Raw genomic sequence first — 23,113 nt, 5'->3', positions numbered from 1 at the left:
GTGGGATCTATGCGGGACCTTTAGTTGTAGCATGTGAACTCTTAGTTGCAGCTTGTGGGATCTACTTCCCTGACCAGGGATAGAACCCAGGCCCCCTGCTTTGGGAATCTAAGCCACTGGACCACCAGGGAGGTCACCATCTCCTTGGTTTTGATTTATTATTCTTGCTCTCAGCTGTGCTGGACAACTCTGTGCAAAGACCCTCTGTTTGGTGCTCTCCAGAGAGAAAACCTTCAGACTTTATGGTGGAAGTGTATCTAGATTTTAACTTCTTTCATTTGATCTTTTTCACACATACCTTCTCTTTGCCCCTGGTCCCACGGGTGATCCGTGGTGCTGTCATTCCAAGTGTCTGTAAAGTACTCTGTCATAAATCACTTGTCATGTGCTGTCTGAAATTTGCCTGCCACAAGTCTGCTTTCCAGACCCCCACATTTTGTTGGTGGTATTTCCTCTCTGTTCAGCCCAGTCTTGTGAATTTGTGTCTTAAACAATCTTTCTCCCACATTGGATTTAGAAGGTCGCGCATTTGGGCAATTGGGTGTGTATATTCAGAATCGTAATCTTTTTCCATAACAGTTTTGTAACTGGAGCAGTGATGACGGTGACCATGTCAGTTGTGATACCAGGATATTTTCCTGTAGGATTCCTCAAAACAATTGTTTAAAAGTTCTTATAAACATTATTCATGGCCACGGTGGATGTTAGCAGTATAAAGGAGAAAATAAAAGCTGCCTATCATGGTAGTGGGCCTTCCCTGGTGGCTCAGTGGTAAAGAATCTGCCTGCCAATGCAGGAGGTGCCGGTTTGATCCCTGGACTGGGAGGATCCCCTGGAGAAGGAAACTGCAACCCACTCCAGGATTCTTGCCTGGGAAATGGCATGGACAGAGGAGCCTGTCAAGCCACAGTCCATGGGGTCCCAAAAGAGTCAGACACGACTTAGCGATTAAGCAACAACAACGAATCTTGGTGGGAGGGTTCTTGGCAAGGGTCTCTGTTTGGTGGTGGTTTGGTGGTGCAGCCTTGGCACGGGTGAGGAGGGTGCTTTGGAGCCAGGAGCAGCAGAGCTGTCATGTCATGGTGGACACATGCTGCTGCGTTGGGACCGTGGGCTCAGGAGCGGGTCTCTCCCCTCAGCAGGGCTGCTTGGGAGAAGAAGGAAGCTTCTAAGGACAGGCGGGCAGTCCTGTGTCCAGGCCTGGACCTTGGCCACCCCAGTGGGCCCCAGAGCTCGGCAGTGCGTGGCCTGCCCGGCCCTGTGCTGGGTGATTTTCAAGATGCTGGCTGACTTGGAGGGACACTAACTGACAGCGCTGTTCCATCGAGTTACAGAAGGGAGCCAAAAGGCTGACCCAGGTCAGCTGTGTTTGCTGTGTGGACAGAGTGTGCAGCTCAGGCGGGTGAGCAGGGGAGGGCGAGGGGGACGAGCATTTCCTTTCCGGGGTGTCTGCCCTCGGGGTCAACACTCTGTGATGTTCTGCTTTTTCCCTCCTGCTTCCTTCCTCTTGTCACCAGTGCTTTTTCTTACAGAAACCCCTGGATATTTCTAGCCCTCAGGGCAGCATTGAGACAAATTTCCTGGAGAGATTTTCTCTGTCCCTAATGTACTTGGTGCCTGGCTCTGCATGGACTTCATGCTAGGCCCTTGGGGCTCCCGGAGATGCCCAGACCTCCCCCCTCCAAGTCTGCTCCCACCCTTTGCCCCCGGGGCCTCCAGCAGCTTGGCAGGGCAGGGCTGGAAGACCTGGTTCTTGAAGATCAACCCAAAGCTTCCATTTAACAGATGAGGAAACTGAGGGCCAGAGGAGCCTGAGTCAGGATTAGAGCCACCTCTGCTGACTCTGGGATCAGTGTTCTTCTTCCCAACGAGACTCTGCCTCTCTTGGCTTCCACCTCCTTTTTGAAGCTTTTGATGTGATGGGTGACTAGAGGATGTTTGTGCTAACAAACAAGGAGTGGGTTTGAGGGGGAATTGCTGGCTAATGATGGACGGAATGCCTGTGGGGTTCTGGGTCGGACCGGTGTCTGATGGGTTCCTGGGATTGTCTCCGAGGGGTGGTATAATCTGGGGGGATGGAGCTTTATAGAGATGCCCTGAGAGCTCTGGAGTTGGTGATCTGGATTCAAGCCTCTACTTTGACTCTGGAACACAGATAAGCCCTAGCCTTCTGCAACCTTAGATTCTACAGTAGATGGTAATGATACTCCTATAGACGGTAGTAACCACTCGTGGAGATGGTAATAATACTCGTGGCTGCCCAAAGAAGAAGGCCCATTCTGGGCTTCGCACAACGTGGGACACACGGACCTGCTCTTGCTTCTGCACCCGCTGTGCCAGCAGCTAACGGCACACATGTTCTTCAGCCCAGGCATCCATGGTCCACCTGCCGCTTCCTTAGGGCTCCCCTGGGGGGGCGGGTGGGAGCACCTTCAGCCCATCCAGGCTCTAACTTAACGGGGGCCCCTCCGGTCCCGGCCCTAAGGAGGCCCCTTCTAGCGCCAGCTTCCCCTCCACACCACCCGGCCCCCCAACGCCCATCCCTGGGGAGGGGCTGCACCCGTGGGAGACCCAAGCCTTTGCCTTCTCCGGTTCCTGGTTTTCCAGGGAGCCCTGGCTGGAGGGGGATGGGAGAAGAAGCCCTAGAGGGAGGGGGAGTGGGGGAAGCAGAACCGGGAACTGGAAGGGGAAGGGTGTGGGTGGGCCTCGATCCAGCCTGCCTCCCACTTTCCTCCTCCTGCCAGTCCCCTCCCGTCCTGGCTGGCACTGGAGGCAGGGGCTTGGCCCAGGAGAACTCAGTGTCTCCTCGAGTGAAGGGGGGGGCGTGAAGCCACAGTACCCCCACCCCCAGCTGAGGCCTGTGGTGGGTGTGGGGCCTAGGCTTTGTTAGTTCCCTGGCTTGAGGCCCACACCTGAAGCAGGGAGACTGAAAAGCCCCTAAAATTCAGCCGTGTGCCTTTGCAGGGCCCCTTGGAGCCCACCGGTTTCCGAGGGCAGATGGGGCTGGTTCACGGGGCGGGGAGGCAGAGTGGCCTGGCCTCCTCTCTCGGCGTGGCTGCGGCCACAGCCTCTCCCACCCACAGGGCGTCCCCACGACAGCTCTGCAGACCTAGGCCTTCAGCCTGGCCGCAGCCCCCGAGTTCAACCTCAGCTTTCTCCGGGCCGAGGCGCCCGTCCCGAAGTGAGATGACATTCATTTCACTACATCCTGTGACTGCCGCTCACTTCCTCCACGTGGTGGGAGCCGTGTGGGGGTGGGGGTGCGGGGAGGACAGATCAGAGGAAAATGTAGCTGGGCTGGGGACCTCTGGGATTTCCCAGGGGGTGGTTGGGGGTGGGAGGGAGGCTGCAGGAAGCTTTCAAAGGAAAGAACAGACGTGAATGAAGACACGGGAGGAGGCGGGAGGCAGCTGTGAGTCCCACTGTGCCACAGCCGCGCGGAGGCCCCGGGGAGACTGTCGTCCTGGCGCCGCCTTGGAGGCAGGTGGCGGGCCCCCCGAGGGAAGCCAGGCGGGGCCCTGCTGCCAACTCGGTGGCCTCGATTTCCCCTGGCCCCTAGGGTGCCAGGTCCAGCCAGCACCCGGGAAGAAGAGTCAGGTTGGAGGGGTAGGCCTCACAGGCCGGGGGGTGGGGGGTGCCCTGAAGCTGAGGGGCTGGCCCCGGGAGGGACTAGGGGTCAGGTGGGAGGGCCTGGGTTGGGGGGTTGCCTGCCCTGCTGACCCCTCTTCTCTTCTCTTCTTCCACAGGTGGAGTCACTGGAAGCCCAACCCCACCGGCAGCCTGAGGCCGCGGTTCCCCAGGGTTTCTGCTCCGCACCTGGATCTATGTCTAAGTTGTAACTCTTGCTTACCAAGACCACGATAATTCCTTCCCCAAAGCCCAGCAGCCCCCCAGCCCCGTGCAGCCCCAGCCTGCCTCCCACCGCCCAGCTGCCCGCGATGCCCGCCAGCGGCCCCGGGGACACCAGCAGCTCCGCTCTGGAGCGGGAGGAGGAGCGCAAGGTGAGCAGTTGGCTGTGTGGGGATGGGGGGGAGTGCTGGGCGCTGGACCGCATTGCTCACCTCCACATGGGGCTGTAGGGAGGAAGGAGTCTCCTCCTTTTGTGATAAGCAAACTGAGGAGTGAAGAGGTTAAGTACCGGAGGTCAGGCTCCAGGAGCTGGTCTCTAAGCCCCCACCCCCGGCCCTCCACGGTTTTTGAGCCGAACTTCAGACCCCAGGTCTGTGCGATTGTTAGGGGTCAGCCTGGCAGGGGCCCCAAACCTGGCTTCCTTTCTGAATCGGCCTCTTAACTAGCTGTGTGTCCTTAGGTCTGAGTCATTTTACCTGGTTTAGTGGCCTCTGTTTGCCCGAGGGGTTAGTAGCTTTGGGGAGGCCAAAGACAAGTTCAAGGAGCTCTGTAGATGGGAGGCCTGGTGAGGACTCCCCCTGCCACACAGACAGCCTGGCTCACCGCTGGGCGTGGGGTGCGGTGAGCTCAGGGTGGCACCAGCCACGGTGGAGACACTGGTTTCCCGCCCCCACCCCACCCCGGCTCTGAGCGTCACTTCTGGCCCTAGAGCCAGTGACTTCCTTGTTTTAGAGGTCGCCCCAAGAGGGGTGACCTCTTCGCCCTTCTGCTGAACTCTAGGATGGGCCCAAGTCAGTTAGAGGAGATCCCTGCAGACTAGTGGGAGTCCCGGCTGGGTCCTGACTGGCTGCCTGAGGACCTCACCAAGCCATGTCCACCTGTCAGCAGAGCCACTCGAATCCCCAGGGATGGCAGGCCCCGCCTCCACCCTGGCAGGGAAGCTGTGCCAGCCACGGCCTTCCTGGGGTGTCCCATCTGGCAGGCCTGGGCTGGTCCCCGCAGTGTCTGCCTGCTCTCCTTTTCCTGAGCGGGAGTGAGGGGTGGTGGTGCTAGGTGGTAGCTGGGAGTAGCAGGGCATGCTCACAGGGCACAGTTGGTTTTTCTGGAGCCAGGGGGACCCCTGATACCAGGCGTGGGGCCCCTGAGCCCTCTGAGGAGCGGCAGCTCTGGAGACTGCGATCAGCCGCAGTTCCGAGACCCGCTCCCTACCTACTCTCCCCACCGTGTGTGCTTGGCTCCTTCTGAGGCTTGCTCATTCTTACAGCCAGTTTCTGTTTTCTGGGTAATTTCCATCCATTTGGTCCTTGAGGACAGCCCTTGAAACAAGTGGGGCAAGGACAGATGGCCCTGGTTTGTAGACGAGGAAGCTGGGCCCAGCTAATCAGTGGTGAGACCAGATGAGAGCCCGGTCTCCTGCCCCACCTGTGTGGGTCCTGGTATGGACACACACACACATACATGTACATGCATGAAGCCCAGAAACCTGCCTTCCCAGCCCAGAATCCAGTAGAGTGCCTTAGGGTGAGGGGCCGTGTGTGCCCCCAAGCTGGGGACAAAGTGCATGCTGCAGCCCACCTGGTGGGGCTCCTAGGGGCTGCAGGTCAGTCCCTTTCTTTCTGATCCCATGGGCTTTCTGGGCTTCTCCCACCCAGGACTCAGACTGTAGCAGACCCACACCCTGCCGTCAAAGAGCCAAGGCCACCTGCGGCCACCTGTGCTCTTGACCCGCAGCTGTGGCCATGACTAATTCCCTTCCCTCCTTGGGCCTGGCTTTGCTCCTCCATTGACCCTGACTCCCTCCCCTGGCCCGGTGTCCTGGCTGTTGCTGACATCGCTCTGTGTCCATGCACCTGCAGTTGGTGGTCAGCTGCCCCCCACAGATGAAGGAGATGGGGAAGATGGGCCACATTCCTCCCGTTACTGGCCAGGGCTTCCCCGGGCAGCAGAGCCCCCAGGGAGAGCAGCAGATGGGCTCACTATCATGACAGTTCAGGACAGAGGAAAAGCACTGGCCAGAGAGTCCCAAGTCCTGGGCCCCAGGCCTGCGGATGTCATTTCCTGGAGATGTGACTTTCAGGCCCTCTGGGCTTGCGTTTGCTCAGCTGTAAAATGGGGATAGTAACTCTCACTGTGCCTGTTTTATAGGGTGGTTGTGAAGTCAGATGAGGTCACGGGCATGGAGTGCCCTGCAAACAGCAAAGTCTGGTCCAATTATGAGGGATTACGATTGCTATTATTATCTACCCATAGTAACTGCTCTGGCTCAAGAGGCAACAAACACACACACAGGCCCAGCGCCTGGTGCTGATAGAAGGAGCTGATAGACGGGGTCTGGGGCATGGCGGGCGCTCCTCCCTGGTGTGCATGCTGGCTCACCTGGCACATCTCCCTGGCACCTCAGGGCTGGCTCCCGTGGCTCCAGGACCTGCCCTGGGAGGGCGGGCAGAGATGTTGACAGCCACCCACGGCAGCCTGTGAAAGCCAGGCCTGGGGCAGGGGTGCCGCGTGGCTGCAGAGGGGAAGATGGGTTTGGGCCAGAGCCCAAGGAACCTGGCAGAGTTTCCAGGGGCGCCTGGCACAAAGGAGCTGTTTGGTGAGCCAGAGGGCAGGGGTGTGGCTGCCCACTGGCCCCTTCACCGCCTGGCCCCACGTGCCCTTCCCGCCTCCTCCTCCCTCCCCACCGGCCACGCCTCCCTGTACCTTTCACTCCAGTACTTCCTGGAGCTACCAGGCCTTTGTTTATGCTGCTTCCTCTGCCTGGTGTGCCCTTTCCCTAAGCTTCTCTCCTCCTTTCTGATCAAAGCCCTGGCTTCAGTCCGCCTTGAATTACAGAGAGAATCAGCGGTTCTCAAACTGTGGTCTCTAAACCAGCAATACCAGCAATACCTGGAAGCGTTAGATATGCAAATATTCAGGTCCCACCCCAGACCTGCTGAATCAGAAGCTCTGGGGAGAACCCAGCCATCCTTGTTTTAACCAGCCCTCTAGGGGACTTGAGAAGTACCGGTGTGGATCATATCCAGCCCTGCCGCTGCCCCTGGAGGGCAGGACCCCAATACTGTCATTGGGGTGGATCCTCAAGGCCTGACTAGCTCAGAGCAGATGGTCAGAAAACACCTTATGGATAGGACGGAGAAGAGAATGAAAGTGGGTGAGACTCCTTCACAGGAGAGCAATCCCAGAGCCCGGATCAAGCAGGCAGGGTGCAGCACTGTGGGCGGAAGGCTGAGACAGCAGAGAGGTCTGCGTTATTCAGTGCCCTTCTGGCTCCTGCCCAGCGTCCCTTCTCCCTGGAGCCTCCCCCGCCTTACCATCCGTGTGCTGGGCAGGGATGGGGCTGCTTGGGGAGGCTGGGAGGAGGCAGGCTTGGAAGGGGTGCTGAGCTCTGGGGCTCTGGCCAGGAAGGGTCAGCTGGGTAAATGTGGCCACAGAGAAGGGAGGGGGAGCTGGACTTGTGGGAGGTGGGCGGGGAGGTGAACTGCAGGAAGGCCAGGAGCCTGGGTCCTGGCTCGGAGGGAATCATGGAGATGGGGTTCTAGGTTCCGCATGGAGGGGAGGGGCGGGGCAGAGGAACAGGGCAGGGGACCAAGAGCATTCCAAGCCTCGAGGCGGGCTGGAAGGGCCTCCTCGGATCCCCAAATGTGAATCAGTGTCTCACGAGGAGTCCAGGCCCCAGGCTGGGCCCCTCATCTTCCTGCTCCTTTTCTCCTCTGGCCTCGGAAACCTAACAGATGCATTGAGTGCTGACTGTCTGCCAGGTGCTCTCTTAAGCTCTGCGCTTGCCTTCTTACAACTGCTCCCTAAGATAGGCTCTGTTATTTCCACCACTATCTTATTAAAGGCTAAACTGATGCTCAGAGAGGTCAGGTCACTTATCTAAGGCCACAGAGCTAGCAAGTGGTGGTGCTGGGATTATAACCCAGGCTTCTGGGCCTTTCAGGCTGTGTCCCAGGTGAAGGGGGAACAGAGTGGATGTTGCCTCCTCGCTGTGATGTTCCGTGGTCCTAGCCATGTTTCTTCTGCTGCAAGTTAAAGAATGTTTATTTAGACTAAAAGTCGGGACGGTCAGAGAATGCTTTTCTCTGCATAGCCGTGCTCTTGCCCTGGGGTGGATGTTGGGGGCACTCACCCCTAGCAGGAGCTCACGTGTGCAGGCTACTATGCACAATTGGGTACATGTGCGCATGTGCGCGCGCACACACACACGTACCTGATACATGCTCTTCCGTGTGAAGACACTGCTGTGTACATGGTTCTTCTTTCCCTTCTGCCTTCCTTCTTTTCTTTCTCTTCAAACTTAGGTTTCTTTCCAGTACCTCGCACATAGTAGGGCTCCCCGAGTCTGTTGGGTGAACTGAATAGACCTCCCTGGAGGACCTAGCAAAGGGAAGGGATAGGAAGATATAAGGATGGGTAAGCCATGCCTGCCCTCGGCGGAGGGAGGCTCCTCCTTGGACAGTTCGCCCTTTCCTGCTGGGTAGGAGAAGCGCCAGTGGTGGTGGTGGTGGTGGGGAGATATGTGTTTGTGCTGGAGATCACAGCAGGTGTGCCTGTGTATGTGTGTGTGTGTGTGTGTGTGTGTGTGTGTTTACATACATGTGTATATATATACACGTATGGCCAGTGCCATGAAGGGGGCTTCTCTCTCCTCACCTAAGTCCAACCCAGAGGCCTGGCAAGCACTGACTTCCTGAGCTCTGGCTTGTGAGCTTCAGGGGCATCCTTGGGTGGGGTTCCCCTAGCTCCAGGCTCAGCTGTTCTTGCTGGTCCACAGGTCCAGTGCCTGCCCCCAGGCATGCCTTCCCTTTAGTGCACTTAAATCGCACAAAGTCGCTCAGGGCCGGCTCTTTGCTTTATAATCGTCACCATAGGGGTCGCTGAAATAGCCTTCCCTCTTACACATTTAAACAGTTCCAGAAAAGGCAGAAATACCCTTATCTCTTCAGGAACACAGCTAATAATAACGGTATGTCCACTTTTAGCTCAGTGGAGTCGATTAGATGCTCAGGCATGGAGAGCAGATGAGTGATGTAAATAGTGCCCCCCGACTGCCCCAGAGCTGACCAGGACCTCCATTGTAGGCTTCAGGCTCTCTCAACTTCTCGAAGTTAGCTGCTACAACATGTCGCATTTAACTTTGTAGTCAATTCAGTATTGAGCGGGAATCAGCTGGACTCTGGAGAGGGGCCTGTGTTTGAATGTGGACTCAGCTACATGACTGCTGAACATCGAAATGAGAGGTTTCCAGGAGACAGTGTGTGTGAGCGGTTAACACAGGGCCCTGGCACAGATTGAGTCTTGTCATTTATTTTGGGTAGTTAACTAGCTGTCTGTCTATCTACCTTCTTACCTTTCTCCCCATTTGCCTGTCTCTCTGCCTACCGCCCTATCTGCACTTTGGTGCCCAAGATCTACTGTAGCCCTATGGACTGAGGGCCTGGGAGAAGAATGGGGATGGTGCAGATGAGGGTGTGAATGGTGTGGGTTTAAGCATCCTGAGAGCCCCTGGCCCCTTCTCCTGTCACCCACTGAGCAGAAGCAAAACCAAGGCAAGTTGCAGGATGAACCCAAGTTCTATGGCAGTGGCTCTGCTATCTTCGGAGGCTCCATGAAGGGCCATGGGCTGGGTGGGGAAGCCAAGCTCAGTTCTGTGGAGCGAAGAGGGCCAGCAGGGAGCTGAGCAGGAGAGGGGGGTCCCAGGAAGAGTGTAAAGTGGGGTGATGCCCTTCCTTTCTTGCACCTGGGCTGGGCATAAGGACTGGTCCTGGCCTGCAGCTGCCCTTATGGAGAGCCACAGGGCAATGAAGGCTCTCACTTATAATCACCCCACTTAGCACAGGCACAGCATGGAAAGGCAGAGTCTAGAGGAGTTACCTGTGCCTGGCAATTTCCTCACTTAATCCTCATGGTAACTGGAGGTGTCCACTGTCATCATCCCCATTTTTACAGGTGAGAAGTTGAGGCTGAGAGAGGCTGAGAAACTTGGTAAAGGTCACATAGCGGCAGAGTGGTTTTACCTGGCTTCTTTCTGTCCACGAAGTGAGGGTGGCTGGTGGGGCAGGGATGAGATGGTAGGCTGCGCAGAACCTGGGTGGGCTGCTGAAGGGGTGAGGGCAGAGGCGCTTGGGGGCCACAGGGGTGGCAGCTAGCGGAGTGGCCATGCTCTATCCGGCCTTCAGCACCGCGCAGGCCCTTGTGTGTTTAGGTGGTGTCTCTCCCTCTGAACTGAGTTTCCTATTTGCTTATCTTTATATCCAGTACACAGTAGGTGCTCAATAAATGTTTCTGAGCTCATCCATGGGCCTGGCCTCATGGCAGCCCCGGGACCGCAAGGGTGGGCACGGCTGGGCTGTGGTGGGCTGAGTGCATCCTGGGGGAGTTTCTGCTGTGGAGGCAGTGAGGCCCCAGCGTGGCACATGGGTGCGAAGGACCTGGGAGAACCCATGGTGAGCAAATGCCCAGCAGCTCTGAGGGTGGGAGGGGCCTACAGGGCACGGCTGCTGCCCGTCCAGGAATGGGGCCTTTTGGGAGCCGTGGAAGACCTTCGTCAATAATTATTACACAAAGCCCCCCTGAGCAGTCGGTGAATGCTTGTTGAATATTGTTGGATAGTTGGAACAGAGGACTGCTGAGCTCTGGGAGGTGGCTGAGAGCAGGAGAGGCAGGGGCCCAGGAGGGTCGTGTGGAAGTATGAGCACTTCCTAGTGTCTGGAGCCTATGCCCTCCCGCCCGGCCTCCTGCAGCTCGCCCTGAGGCCACCTCACCACTGCCTGGCCTGGGCCTGCTGGACTTGTGTGTGTGTGCACGGGTGGGTGTGTGTGGGGTGGCCTGGGGGTGGGGGTGGGGGTGGGGGTGGGGGTGGGGGTCCTGTGCCCGTAGCTCTGCAGGCTGGGGACTCAGGTGCCCAGAACAGGCTCTGCCTGCCAGAGAAGCCAATTCGTTTCACTGAATTCCACGACCACAGACAGGTCCTGGGAGGCCGGCCAGCCAGCTGGCGAAGGCTGGTACGTGCTTCTTGTCCCAGGGGGGCCCGGGCAAGTGGCTGGCTAGATCCGGCAAGTTCATCCCCTTGACTCAAACACCAACTTGAGACATCTGCTCAGCGGATGCTGGGTCGGTAGCATCCGGTGTGCATTCCGAAGGGAGCACATGTGTCTGGCTGGCTATCTCTGGGCGAGGGCCTCGTGGGATGTGCTCTCTCTTAGAGGGAGGGCTCCCTGTCTAGGCATGAGGGCCCTGAGACAACCGTGTGTGGATGTGTGTGTATGTGTGAATGCTAGCACATACCTTTACCTTGGCTTGCCTGCCTGCTCATGTCACACATATGTACACATACCAGGGGCACACGGCAGAGGAGGGTATCGTGGCATGTTGCTGTTGAAAGATCTAGGGGCTGGGAATGAAAAGATTTAAATTTTGGTTCTTAAGGCCTCCCTTGCTGGCTCTCTGATCTCTGAAAGAACCACTCTGAGCTTCAGATTTCCCGCCTGCGTAATGGAAAAAAAAAAAAAGAACCAGCTCTACTTTCTGTAAGGCATAAGAATAAAATGAAATAACGTATGTGAAAATGCTTTGTTAATTACCACGTACTGTACAAATGCGAGAGATTATTATCGTCATGGCCCAGCTCCTCAGAATGAGAAGTTGTATGTGGCTTAAAATAATCCATCCAGTGAGCTGTGTTAAAATGTAGGTCAAATCCTAGCCTCAGAAGTTGAGAGAGCCTGATGATAACTGCCTCATCTAACAGGCCTCCAAATGTGAAGGGGCTTTGAAACCTGTAAAGGGTTACATAAATCGAAGTGACTGGATCATGTTTAAGATGAGAAGGTATATTTTAGTCATCCTGTTTCCTTATTTGCAGTTGTAATGATCAAGCAGCACTGGAGCCTCCTGCTTGGTTGTATTGGTGCAGGTTTGTGGATTTGTACACGTGCGTCTCTCTGTGTGCGTGGACTTGCTTATTGAGCATCTACTATATGAGAGTCACTCATCAAGTATTTTGAGTCCCTGCCCTGTGCCAGGTGCAGGGGATGGAGACACTGGGGACAGAGGCCAAGGTGAATGAGAGAGTTCCTTCCCTGGAGGGGCTCATGGCCTGCCAGGAGGAGAGCCAGCAGTCAGTTGCAGCATTGGAGAGTGGGTACTCTGTGAGAGGAAGAACCCAGAGACTCAGTCTAGTGGAGGGATGGGAGGAGGGGCCTGGGGGGAAGGAAGGGAATCTAGGAGGTGAGGTTGGAAAAGTCAGGGTTTGCTGGTCAACCTGAGAGGAAGGTAGTCGTGGCAGAAGCCAGGGTCTGTGTCAAAGTCCCAGGGAAGAAGCAGCCCACATTTGCACCTGGTGTGGTGGTTTTGCAATGGCCGGAGCTGCCGGCCAGAATCCTAGGGCCTGCCTTCACCGGGGCTGAGGAGCTTGGGCTGATCTGCAGGGCTCTGGGAGCCCCCTCTGCAAGGGCTTAAGCTCTGTGGAGTGACATAATCAGCTTTGCATTTTGGAAAGATCACGGAGCCCCAGTGTTCCTGAGGATCGCACTGTGGCGGGTACCAGCTAGATGTTGGGGTTTGTCTGAGCAGTGAGTGATGGCTGCATATGCAGGTCGTGAGCTGGGATTTGCATGGGGGAGGGGAGGAGGCACTTCTGGGAATAGTTCTGGTCCGTACGTGCGGAGCAAAGGAAGTTAGCAATTCTTGAGTGCCTCGCACATGTCAGCTTTCCATATATTACCTCAGTTAATTGTTCTACCATTGCTGAGAAGGAGGTATTAGTATCCCCATTTTGTAGGTGCGGAACGATAGGCTGGAGAGGTTAACTAGCTGGAAGGGCCTAGTGAGGAAAGAGCAGAGTAGAAAGTCCAGCCTGCCCCCACCCCTCCTCGCAAAGCCCACCTCCCTAGAATTTCTGCCCATTCCCACTGGAAGGATTGACTAATCCAGTCCCTTCACTTGACAGATGAGGAAACCAACCTGGGCTCAAAGCTTGTTCTGCTCAATTTGTTACTGTTTTCCAGCTGCTCCAAGTCACTGAGGATCAGATTCTTCCCTTTCAGAGTATTAGTGACGCCTCCTAACTCAATGCTACTTGCAGATTTGATAAGCATATTTTACATTCCTTCGCTCAACCCATCAGCAGGGATCCTGAATGAAACAGGCCCCTTGACAGATGCGGGAATGAACCGCTTGATACGCCTCCTTGAGGGGCACGGCCCCAAGCCATCTGCTCACCCTACTCAGCGTATTATCCCCTCTCCCTCGTGGGTGTGAACGTGGGCAGGCCCAGAGCAGAAGGTATCACCGCCTCCCTCTGCCCTGCTATGTCACTACACCACGGAAGAATGACACGACCAAAAATAGCATGCATTTCACAAAGCTTTGTGCGGGGCTGGATGAAAAGGGTATGGGCCAGAGTCACTCAGACCTGGCTGCAACTCCCGCCAAGTCTCATGGCGCACACCCAAGGGTACCTGAGGCCTGAGTGTTGGACTGGGCAGCAAAGGCCTACTTGGGCCCCAGGGACAGGCTCAGGACAGGGCCCTGGGGACTCCCTGTTCTCAACACACCAGGACCTGGACAGATGGTCTGGTGTCAGGGTCCTCCACCCCTTCCTCTTGGGGGTGTTGAGTTGAATAAAATTCAACAGGGGAAGATGCACTGAGCGCCTCTGTACATCAGGCGAGAGTGCATGGCTTAAGGTGAGGAATGACAGCAAGTCTCCAGATGGCAGGGGGTTGCCTATCAGGGACCCGCAGAGGCTTTCTCCATATGCTGATGGAGGGTGGGCCTGGCGGTCCTTAAAAGTCAGGTGTCTTTGTTTTCAGTCTGTGCAGGTGGCGTGGTAACTGTGGTTCCTGAGTGCTGTTCTGAGCCTCTGACCAGCTTTCACGCCTCTGATTAATTCAGAGCAAAAGTTAGAAAATCAGATGAATCCTCCTGTAAGAAATGCAGTGTGTTGAAGAAACAGTTCAGAGGCCAGAATTTCTGGGTGGTGGGAGTCCTTCCAGACCCTTTGACTGCCCAGACTGATCCTGACCCACCTCAGTACCCTACCCCGGCTGCTGCCTGTGCCTTCCAGGCCCATCAGCCCGGACACAAGGAACAGTCAGAGGCTCAGCCAGGTCTGGCATGTGCTCTGTAGGCAAGTCCAGGGGCTTGGTGGGCCCTCTTTTTTCCAGGGAAGATGTCATTCCTCTCATCTGAGGGGCATGTGGAAAACCCACCAAGGGCTGAGTCTGTTTTAGGCTCTGGGAATTCAACAAGGGGATAAACTATTTTATTCATCTGCCTTCTTAAAAACCCAAGAAGTAGGCAGAATGGGCACCAGACACCTTTATGCCTCCATTTTATGGATGAAGTAACTGAGGTTCAGAGAGAATGGTCCTGAAAGCAGCACACAAACAAGCCAGGCACATACCAATTTAGGTTTGCTCTAAGCTCTGCCTTTCTATGACCGACTGTTCTGTGAATGCTGAGTTACCTGGTCAGCGCAGTCAAGATAGTGCCATTTTAGCCATTGTGGAATCTGACCAAAAGCACCATCTCAGATAAAATTCACCGCATTTGGTTAGATTCAGTTGGAACCTTCACCAACATTAAGCTTCACTGGGAATCCTTGCTCTCTGTGTGATCCAGGTGATTGTTTCTTAAACGAGGGTGTCTGTGGGGTCTCGGAAGATCGCTCAGAACCAGCAGGTCTGGCTCGCTCATCCCAGCACCACCCCGCCGCCCCCCGCCGTCCCCGAGGCCTCTCCTCCACCTGGCTGTGTCCCACCTCCGCCTTTCTGCCCTCAAAGTCTCTCTGCCAGTTTTTCCTGAACAGAGCCTCTCAAGGGTCTCTGGTCCCAGGGTAGCCTTTTCTCTCTGCCCTGGACCCTCCCCTCCTGTCCACAGCCGCACCGTGCTCCCTGTCCTTGGCTTCTCTTCCAGACTTCTCTCAGCTGGGTTCCTCAAACTGTCTCATCGGCCCCTCTCCAGGCCCTCAGTCCTCACTGCTGTGTCATTCTGCACAGCTTCTCCAAAGGCTGGCCATTCCCATCCCTAACCAAATCGCGCTGCCCTCAACTTCTCTGTGTCTGTCAATTTTTGCCTCTTGAGTTGGCAGCTCTCTTTTCTTGCACCCACAGTGCACTGGTGTCCACTTTCTGCTCCTCTAAACACTCTCTCCATGTCTTCCAACTCGACCGTAGCTTTCCCCTTGGTGCTGAGGCCTGGCGCCTCTGTCATCATGTCTTTGCATGTCTTCCGAGAACTCCCAGAACCTCAACTGTGATGCCCCCAAATCTCCCTTCTGGTTGGGTCTGTCCCAGATGGGTCTCGAAAGGATGGATGGACAGAGGGGCTAGGGTTGATCTTCCCACCGGTGTAAGGTCTACGACTGGTCACAGTACGTTTCCGTCCGCATGTCTCACCATTGCTTGAAAATTAATGTGGCAAACCACAAGCTATTTTGAAATCACAAAAAATGAAAGTTGAGTGGGACATCGAGAGCCACCTCGATGAAATCCCCTGGGAATCTGTGTGCCTCCCCTTCTCTGTGGCCCCAGCACGGTTCTGGGCCAGCACCCTCCCCTGGGAGGACCGCGAGGGCGCCCAAAGCTGCTGATATCATCACACAGGGGCACGAAGGGCAGCCGGTGGGCCCCCTGCTGGGTCAGGGTCCCTTTCTCTCTCCTGCTCCAACACAGTTTATGCTCGTGATTAGTCATGCTGGAGCTGCTGAGTCAGAAGCGACTTGTGGGTGGTTTGTGGCCAGGCTGGAGCAGTGAGGCAGGAGGACTTTCTAGGTTTATGTGTCTGCCCCACGAGACAAGCCCTGCAGGGCCTGGCCCTGGCACAGGTGAACGTGGTAACAAAACCAAGCTTCTGGTCCAACCCAGTCACCCAAAGAGGGACATCACAGTGAACCAAGACAGAGTCCCTGAGACACTCCTGTGGGGTGACAGCACAATGTGGCCGGGGCTTCAGGGCAGGCCTGTGTAGAGCGGCTGTGACGCCCTGTGTGGCCTGTGACAAGCCTGCTTCCAAGGGTCTCGTGCACTTGGAATAGACGTCGCTCAGCTTCGTGTGTCTCTTCGTGGGATTCTCTTCAATAAAGGTGATTCACTCCGTATAGAGCTAATTTCATTTTTGTACTTGTGTTAGATTTTTTTTTTTCCATACAAATAAACTCATATCCAGAAACAACTTTTTTGTCAGAGCCTGTGTGATGAGTCTGTGGTTCAGAAAACGTGTCCACCCGAGGGAGAGCTGTGTTCTGCCGGGGCAGCGGGGCGGCCCACGGGTCCCCTCGAGGTATACTGAAATCGGCCCGCGGGAGTGGCTCAGCTCTGCCAGGCAGGAGGCGGGTGAAGACCATCCCTACCAGGGTGCCAGCGTGACACCGCCCTGGGAGCGTGGCTGCCCTGTGAGTGGGATCCTGGGGAGGGCTCTAGGGGTCCAGCCCTGGCTTTACAGGCTGTGTCTGTGCCCACAGGAGGGAGAGGAGCAGGAGGAGGGTCGTGCCAAGGAGGAGCGGCAGGAGCCTAGCACTACTGCCCGGAAGGTTGGGCGGCCTGGCAGGAAGCGCAAGCACCCGCCGGTGAGTGAAGCGGCGTCCCCCCCAGCCCTGTGCGCACACACACACACGTACCCGCATGTGCAGGCTCTAAACATCTGTGATGTGTGGCCTGCAGGGACCTGGGCACACTAAGACTAGGGGATGGGGTGCACCCCTCCAGCTGTTAAGAGCCCAATTCCATTCCCCATTCTCTGGACCCAAAAACCACCCCCACAACTTTCCTATTTTATACATCAAACTGGAGGCCCCCAGAGGCCAGGGGACTTGCATTATGGATCTTGTGGGACTTGAAGCAGGCCCCTGACTCCCACCTTCTTTCTAAAAGGGCAGCAAGAGGGTAGGACTTGTTTTTCCCTGGTCTGCTAGCACGAGCCCCTCCCTCCCCATCCAGACACCCATCTTGGGCCTCCGTCCCACCTGGAGAACTTGGAGGAAGGGGTCTAAGGTCTGGAAGTCTGATCAAAGTGAATAAGGAAGACATGCAGGCTTATGAGTCCTTTTGTCAGAGAGAAGGAGGGCTGGGCACTGTTTTAAGTTTAGTCAAAGTGGAGGACCCCAGCTTCTGGGTGCCATTGCCTCAGAATCCAGGGCGAGGTTCCTGGGTTGCCCAAGATGAGGAGTGCTCTGTGGGGCAGGGCCCGGGGGCTGCAGGAGCCTGCCTTCCTTATGCCTTAAACTCAGAGGCAGAACAGTAGTTATTTGCCAGCACCAACGACAGCTGGTTCCTTTCTTTTCGTCCCTTCCAGCTGAGAATGGGAAACTTGGAGCAAGAAGGTAAGGAGGAGCCAGGAGCCCTGCATTTGTAACTCAGCCCTTCAAGGACATGTTCTCAGAGGAGCAGGATTTTCCTCCATGGGGTAGAGAGTAGAGTGAATGGTTGCTGCAATGAGGGAGGGAGGGCTACACCTACTGGAGGTGACGGGGTTCTCAGAGTCAGAAGGTTTGGGAACCTGTTGGGCACTGAAGTGCACCGCTGCCAATGCTGCTCGGAGATTTGGAGTGGAAGGGGGCAGAAGTTAAGTCATTTAACTGGTAAGTAATTTTGAACACTTTTAATATTCAAGCAAACATGGATATTTTATGGCCTGGAATGAAAAACGTACAGGCAGTTGAAAGATAAAACTGGGGACTTCAAAGGAATTTCCAGCTTGCAGCAGACTCCAGGCTGCACTTCCAGAATCCTGGGTGCCCCTCCACTCCACCCCCCAGATAGAGTACCTTGTTGGGGAAAGTGGAGGGGCACAGTGCCAGTAGAGCCAGAACCTGTCGGTCATTCTGTATCTGAGCTATGCTTGTGGCCGCGATCTGCAGAGCATGCTCCACCCTTACTTTCCGGTGCTAGGGGTGGGAGCCGCCACCTGTAGCAAATGGAACTGGCAGCCCTCGGACTCATCTTTGTGAGTCCCTGAACCAGAGGGAGGGCACATCACTGAGAGGTGGGAGAGGTCCTTGAACCAGAGGATACAAGGAAGTCAGGGCCAAGTGTGCATCCAGAGTTGGATGAAGAGAGGGAAGAGGGGGGCACAGCCCAGTGGATGAAGGGTCAGTGGGTCACACACCCTGGCCTGGAACAGGGGCCCAGCAGGGAAGGAAAAGCACTGTCTTTAAAATCCAGCAGACCTGGGTTTAAATCGCAGCTCCACCACTGACCACGTGTGTGACCTTAAACAAGTCACTGCCTGAACCTTGGGTTCCCCTTCTGAAAAATAGAGATGATAAGGATGCATTCCTCCTAGACCCCTGGGAGAATTAAATGGGTTAAACCACCAAAGAGCCAGTGGTCAGCCAAAGGCAGTCCTGTCTTTACCCGGAACAGAAGCAACAGTGCTGGATTTATTGCTTGCCAGCTGTGTGACCTTAGCAAGTTACTGAACCTCTCTGAGCTTTTGCTTCCTCTTTGGAAAAAATATGGCTGCCAGTCACGCCTGCCCTGTCCAGCTGCAGGGATGCTGTGCAAATAGCAAGGTGGGCTCCAAATGCACAGTGTTATAAGCCTGACCCTCTGGCCCCCACAGGGGCCAGTGGGCCAGGGTCTAGAAGGCCTTTCATGTGGGAGCCTGGCATCAGCCTCTCAGAACTCCATGGGAGGTGGCGCACATCCGTGCAGGTCAGTGTTGATGTGGTCCAGTCCTAACTGACATCTGAAGCTACCTGGACTCCCAAGAGAGGTCTTAGGAAGGGGGACAGAGCACGAGGAGGCAATGTTGATTGGAGAGGCAGGGGGTCCAAGGCAGCATTGTGACAGGGACCCTTGCACATTGCGGGGCACAGAGAACAGCCAGCTGGTCTTTCCTGGCAGCAGCCCCATGGACCCCGAAGGGAGCCCACATAGGGGAAGTCTGTGCTGCAGCCCAGGGCCAGCCCACGGTCTCCTGGGCCTCTTGCAGAGCAGATGCTTGCCCAGGCCTCCTCCCCTCCCCAGCCAAGGAGCACAGGTTTCTGGGGACCTGGTGCAGCTGTGACCCTGGGAACAGATTGACCAGAGTGCTTTAAGGCAGCTGAGTGTGTGTCATCCAGCTAAGCCTGGAAACTGGGAAGGGAGTGGTGGGCTTAGCTAAAACCCTGGCAGGTGGAACAGAGCAAGCAGTGCTGGGAAGCACGAGGAAAACCTGGCTGCGGGCAGGCTCTTAGTTTGTGCCAACATTGCACACCCACTGCTGGAGGGGGAGGGATCAGGTATATCCAGTGGTGTCCTCGCCATTCCCCACCCAAGGTCTCTAGATTTTGCCCCCAAGGCCTACCTGTCTCTGGGTACCTTCCACTTTCTCCTGCATCAGCCTCCTGGCTGTGCCCTCACCCAGACCAGCCCCCACCTGCCCGCAGCATCTCTCTAAACACCCCCAGCCCTCTCTTTTTTGGCCACAAACACATTACACCAACTGCTGCTGCTGCTGCTAAGTCGCTTCAGTCGTGTCCGACTCTATGCAATCCCATAGACGGCAGCCCACCAGGCTCCACCGTCCCTGGGATTCTCCAGGCAAGAACACTGGAGTGGGCTGCCATTTCCTTCTCCAATGCATGAAAGTGAAAAGTGAAAGTGAAGTCACTCAGTCGTGTCTGACTCCTAGTGACCCCATGGACTGTAGCCTACCAGGCTCCTCCATCCATGGGATTTTCCAGGCAAGAGTACTGGAGTGGGTTGCCATTGCCTTCTCTGGTACACCAACTGAGCACCTGCCAAATAAATAAGACTTACTTCAACCTAATGTGTTCCAGAGGAGGCTATGTGTAATTACAGTAAATACAGCCTGGGGCATGTCGCTCTTCAAGTATCTTCAGGGGGACTTCCCTGGTGGTCCAGTGGTTAAGAATCCACCTGCCAATGCAGGGGACATGGATTTGATCCCTGGTCCAGAAAGATCCCACATGCTGTGGAGCAATTAAGCCTGCGTGCTACAACTACTGAAGCCTGTGTACCTAGAGCCCGTGCTCTGCAACAGGAGAAGCCACTGAAGTGAGAAGCCTGAGGACCACAGTGAAGAGCAGCCCCTGTTTGCCGCAAGTAGAGAAAGCCTGTGCGTAGCAATGAAGACCCAGTACAGCTAAAACTTAAATATTAAAAAAAAAAAATCTCCAGGGGCTCCATTTCTCATGGGATGAGACCTGGAATACTCCGTTTGGCTCCTCACCACATGACTTCTCCTGCTTCTGCATGGGTCCTCAGCATCCACCTCTTTTGCCACAGAAACCCCGTCTCCTTGCTGCTCTCTGAGCACCCTGGGCATGTTTGTTCTGATGTTCTTGGCAGCCTTACCTGCTCTCTGCCCACCCGGTATCACAGCCCACCGAAGCCTGTCTTGCAAATGAAGCCCAGAGCAGCCATCGTGAGCTACGCTGGCCCTCTCTTTTAAACCAATTGTTAAATTAAAATGAACACTAAGAACTAAGACAAGATAACAGCCCTGCAGTCCTGGACCTGGGTCTGCACACCTGATGGAGAGGCACCAGACTGAGAGCTTTTTGTTCTCCCGTCTGTACAGAACTTGAGAATCAGAGTTGAGAAACCTTTATATCAACTTGATACTGTCACCACATCCACAGACACGATTTTGTGTTTTACAGAACTATCATTCCCCGGTGGATTGGGAATCTAAGATATCTAAACCAAAGTCTGGCTTTTAGCACAGAAAAGTTGGTGGTGAGAGCGTGTCGCTTCCACCAGATCTTCCATTCAGAGGTGTACCACCCCTTCCCCTTGCACTGGGGTACCCACCCACTGAGACTGGCAACCCTGAAGAAAAGCTGAGGGTGGCGCAGGCCTCGACTGCCTACAAAGGCCTTCTACGCCGTGACCTCATTTGATGCTGACAACAAACATGTATGGGGAGGTGGGGGCTGCTGTCATGACCGTCCCCACAGTCAGAGGAAGAGACCGAGGTTCAGAGAGGATGACCTAGACTTGGCCTCCAGCCTCCCAACTGCAAAGCCCGTGGTGCTCATCCTCCCTCGCCACTCCAGTCTCACCACCTGGGAGACTGGGTACCCTAAATTCGCTTTAAGATAATATACGAAGGCCAGGCTGTTTGAAAACATGTGTAGACCTGGTCTAGAAAGCATCCAGAGGAAACAGAACTGAGCAGGGCGATTGACCCACATACTAGAGAGCCTGTGGCTAAGCGGGGAAGGGTGGTCTGAGGAGTAAGAGGTGGGCCCGTTTCAACCAGGCAGTGGCATTGGTCTGTGGCACTGGCCTCGGAGCCAGGATGCTCATGGCCCCCGCGGCAACAGGAAACAGGAAGCCAGCCGCAGGGCTGGGCGGCGCCTCGGAGGGGAGCTGGCACCTGCCTGCAAGGCCTGCTGGCTGGCCAGTACTCATGGCCTGCAGAGGGGACAGCACCGTACGGGGCTGGTCGCTGCTGGCCAGAGAGTGGAGGCCCGCGTGTGGGTGCAAGTGTCAGGCTGGGAGGAAGAGGCATCTTCCTGTTCTCCGGCTCCGAGGACATTGAGAGTAACAAGTGAGGGTGTCTGAAGCTGGTTCCTGCCTGATCGCAGGCCCAGACAGTCCTGCGACCAACTTTGTCCCTCATGTTGGTTACACTTGGGGCTCTAGGAGGGACAGTATCCGCCCTTGCCCACCAGACCCTGGTGGGGGACTGGTCCTTTGGGGCTCCCTGCCCTATTTACTAGGTAGATGCACTTATTCATTGAAGATTTATACTCATCAACTTCCTCCAGGGTTATTTTTGCTCAGTGGGAGCACTCTGAGGTCACTTCTTGCTAAGAATAACCCAGAAAGGGAGGGAGGGGGAGGGGCGAAGGGGGCTGGGAGCAAGCGCTGAGCTCAGCCAGACCGGCCCAAAGCCAGTGTTACTCACTCCTCTTTGGAGGCGGAACCTCCAACACAGTGCCCCAGTGAGTGAGCTCACAAGGGCCACACTGCCCCACTTCAGAGCGAAGGATTTGGGGGTGTAAGCTGTGTGAAGCTGGGAGTCTGTCCCAGGCAGCTTAAGCCAGCTGTTGTGTAAGTTGCTCAGTAGTGTCTGACTCTTTGCAACCCCATGGGCTGTAGCCTGCCACGCTCCTCTGTCCATGGGATTCTCCACGCAAGAATAGTGGAGTGGGTAGCCAGGGGATTCACTTCTCCAGGGGATCTTCTGACCCAGGGATCGAACCTGGGTCTCCTGCACTACAAGTGAATTCTTTACAGTCTGAGCCATCAGGGAAGCTAGCTGAGTACTTTTTAACTCAGTTATTGAGAGTTTGCAGTATTGGCTCATTTTCCTACCTAATAGATCCCTTTGCTTCTGAAGACAGCACTCTTTGTGTCCAGGTTCGAAGGGCTCCTTCACTTACCTCTGGAACCTTGACTCAGTGACTTGGCGTCCCTTGTTTTTATGCACAAAACTTTCTGAAAGGGTGTCTCCCATTCCTGGGCCCCAGCCCCTCAGGGGGTGTCCCTGCCTGTCAGCCTGCATCAGGCACACGGCTGCCGGTTCCCCTGTCTCATGCTTTTGAAGGGGTGGGGGAAAACAGGGCCAGCAGGCCTCTCAGGAGGGCAGAGAGTTTTCTTGGAACTGTGCCCTGCAGACGCCTCTGCTGTTCCCACAGCTGGTCAGTTGGATCAACACTCATGGAGGCATCCGGTACCCAAGAGCCTGGTCCGAGGTCTGTGCCTGAAGTGCCAAAGAGATGTTGTGGGGAGGGGCTGGACTTTTGAAGGGAGGTGATCCCTGGAAGGGGAAAGTAGGAGATTTTCCCACTTGGGACCCTCCTGAGCAGCATGTGCAGAGAAGGGGACCCATGTGCCAGGGAGAGGACGGTCTGTGAGCAGACTGGCTGGGCTGAGTGGATGGAGGTTTCATTTAAGAACACCTTCTACCTTGGTTGGAGAGGTAGTTTGCAGGCAGCCTGAGGGTTTACATTTTATCCTCTTGAAAATACGTTGTGTTTATCTGGAGAATTTTTGAGATGGCGTGGGGTGTGAAGTGATGGGAGTCAAGTTTTGCGAAAGTCACTCTGGCATTTGTGAGCATGACAGTTTGAACACACAAGAATGCAGGGAGATAGGGTGACGAGGCCAGAAAATACGTCCAGAGTCTACCGGGTGGGGGGCAGCCGTGATGGGACAGAATGGGTAGGGCCTGCACTGCTGGGCTGCAGACGAGGGAGAGGTGCTGCTGGCCTCCAGGGGCGGCGACAGTGTTATTGCCAGAGATGGAGACTTCTGGAAGGTCTGGCAGGGGCCCTTTCAGAGGCTGCTCTAGATAGCTGGTC

General features: G+C 55.6%; 1 protein-coding gene across 11 annotated transcripts in view; it reads left to right on the top strand.

Annotated features, from left to right (window-relative positions):
- Positions 1–23,113, top strand: part of DNMT3A (DNA methyltransferase 3 alpha) — a 129,566-nt gene that overhangs the window by 49,331 nt on the left and 57,122 nt on the right. For 8 of the 11 annotated variants that reach the window (XR_014082709.1, XM_081592723.1, XM_081592730.1 and 5 more), the window contains 2 exons: positions 3,747–4,001; positions 16,316–16,420. Coding sequence is in view for 8 of the 11 variants with exons in the window: in XM_081592723.1 (XP_081448849.1) it covers positions 3,939–4,001; positions 16,316–16,420 (168 nt within the window). In the remaining 3 variants the exon portion in view is untranslated. Of the gene's footprint in view, positions 1–24; positions 3,481–3,746; positions 4,002–16,038; positions 16,247–16,315; positions 16,421–23,113 lie in introns of all 11 variants that reach the window. The other 3 variants (XM_081592724.1, XM_081592727.1, XM_081592728.1) reach the window with 3 other exon arrangements.

Source organism: Giraffa tippelskirchi, chromosome 4 (genome assembly GCF_054371585.1).
Source record: "Giraffa tippelskirchi isolate mGirTip1 chromosome 4, T2T-mGirTip1v1.2.pri, whole genome shotgun sequence".
In the NCBI taxonomy this organism is placed as follows: domain Eukaryota; kingdom Metazoa; phylum Chordata; class Mammalia; order Artiodactyla; family Giraffidae; genus Giraffa; species Giraffa tippelskirchi.
Note: the sequence above shows the minus strand (reverse complement) of the source record. Positions and strands in the feature narration are given on the sequence as shown.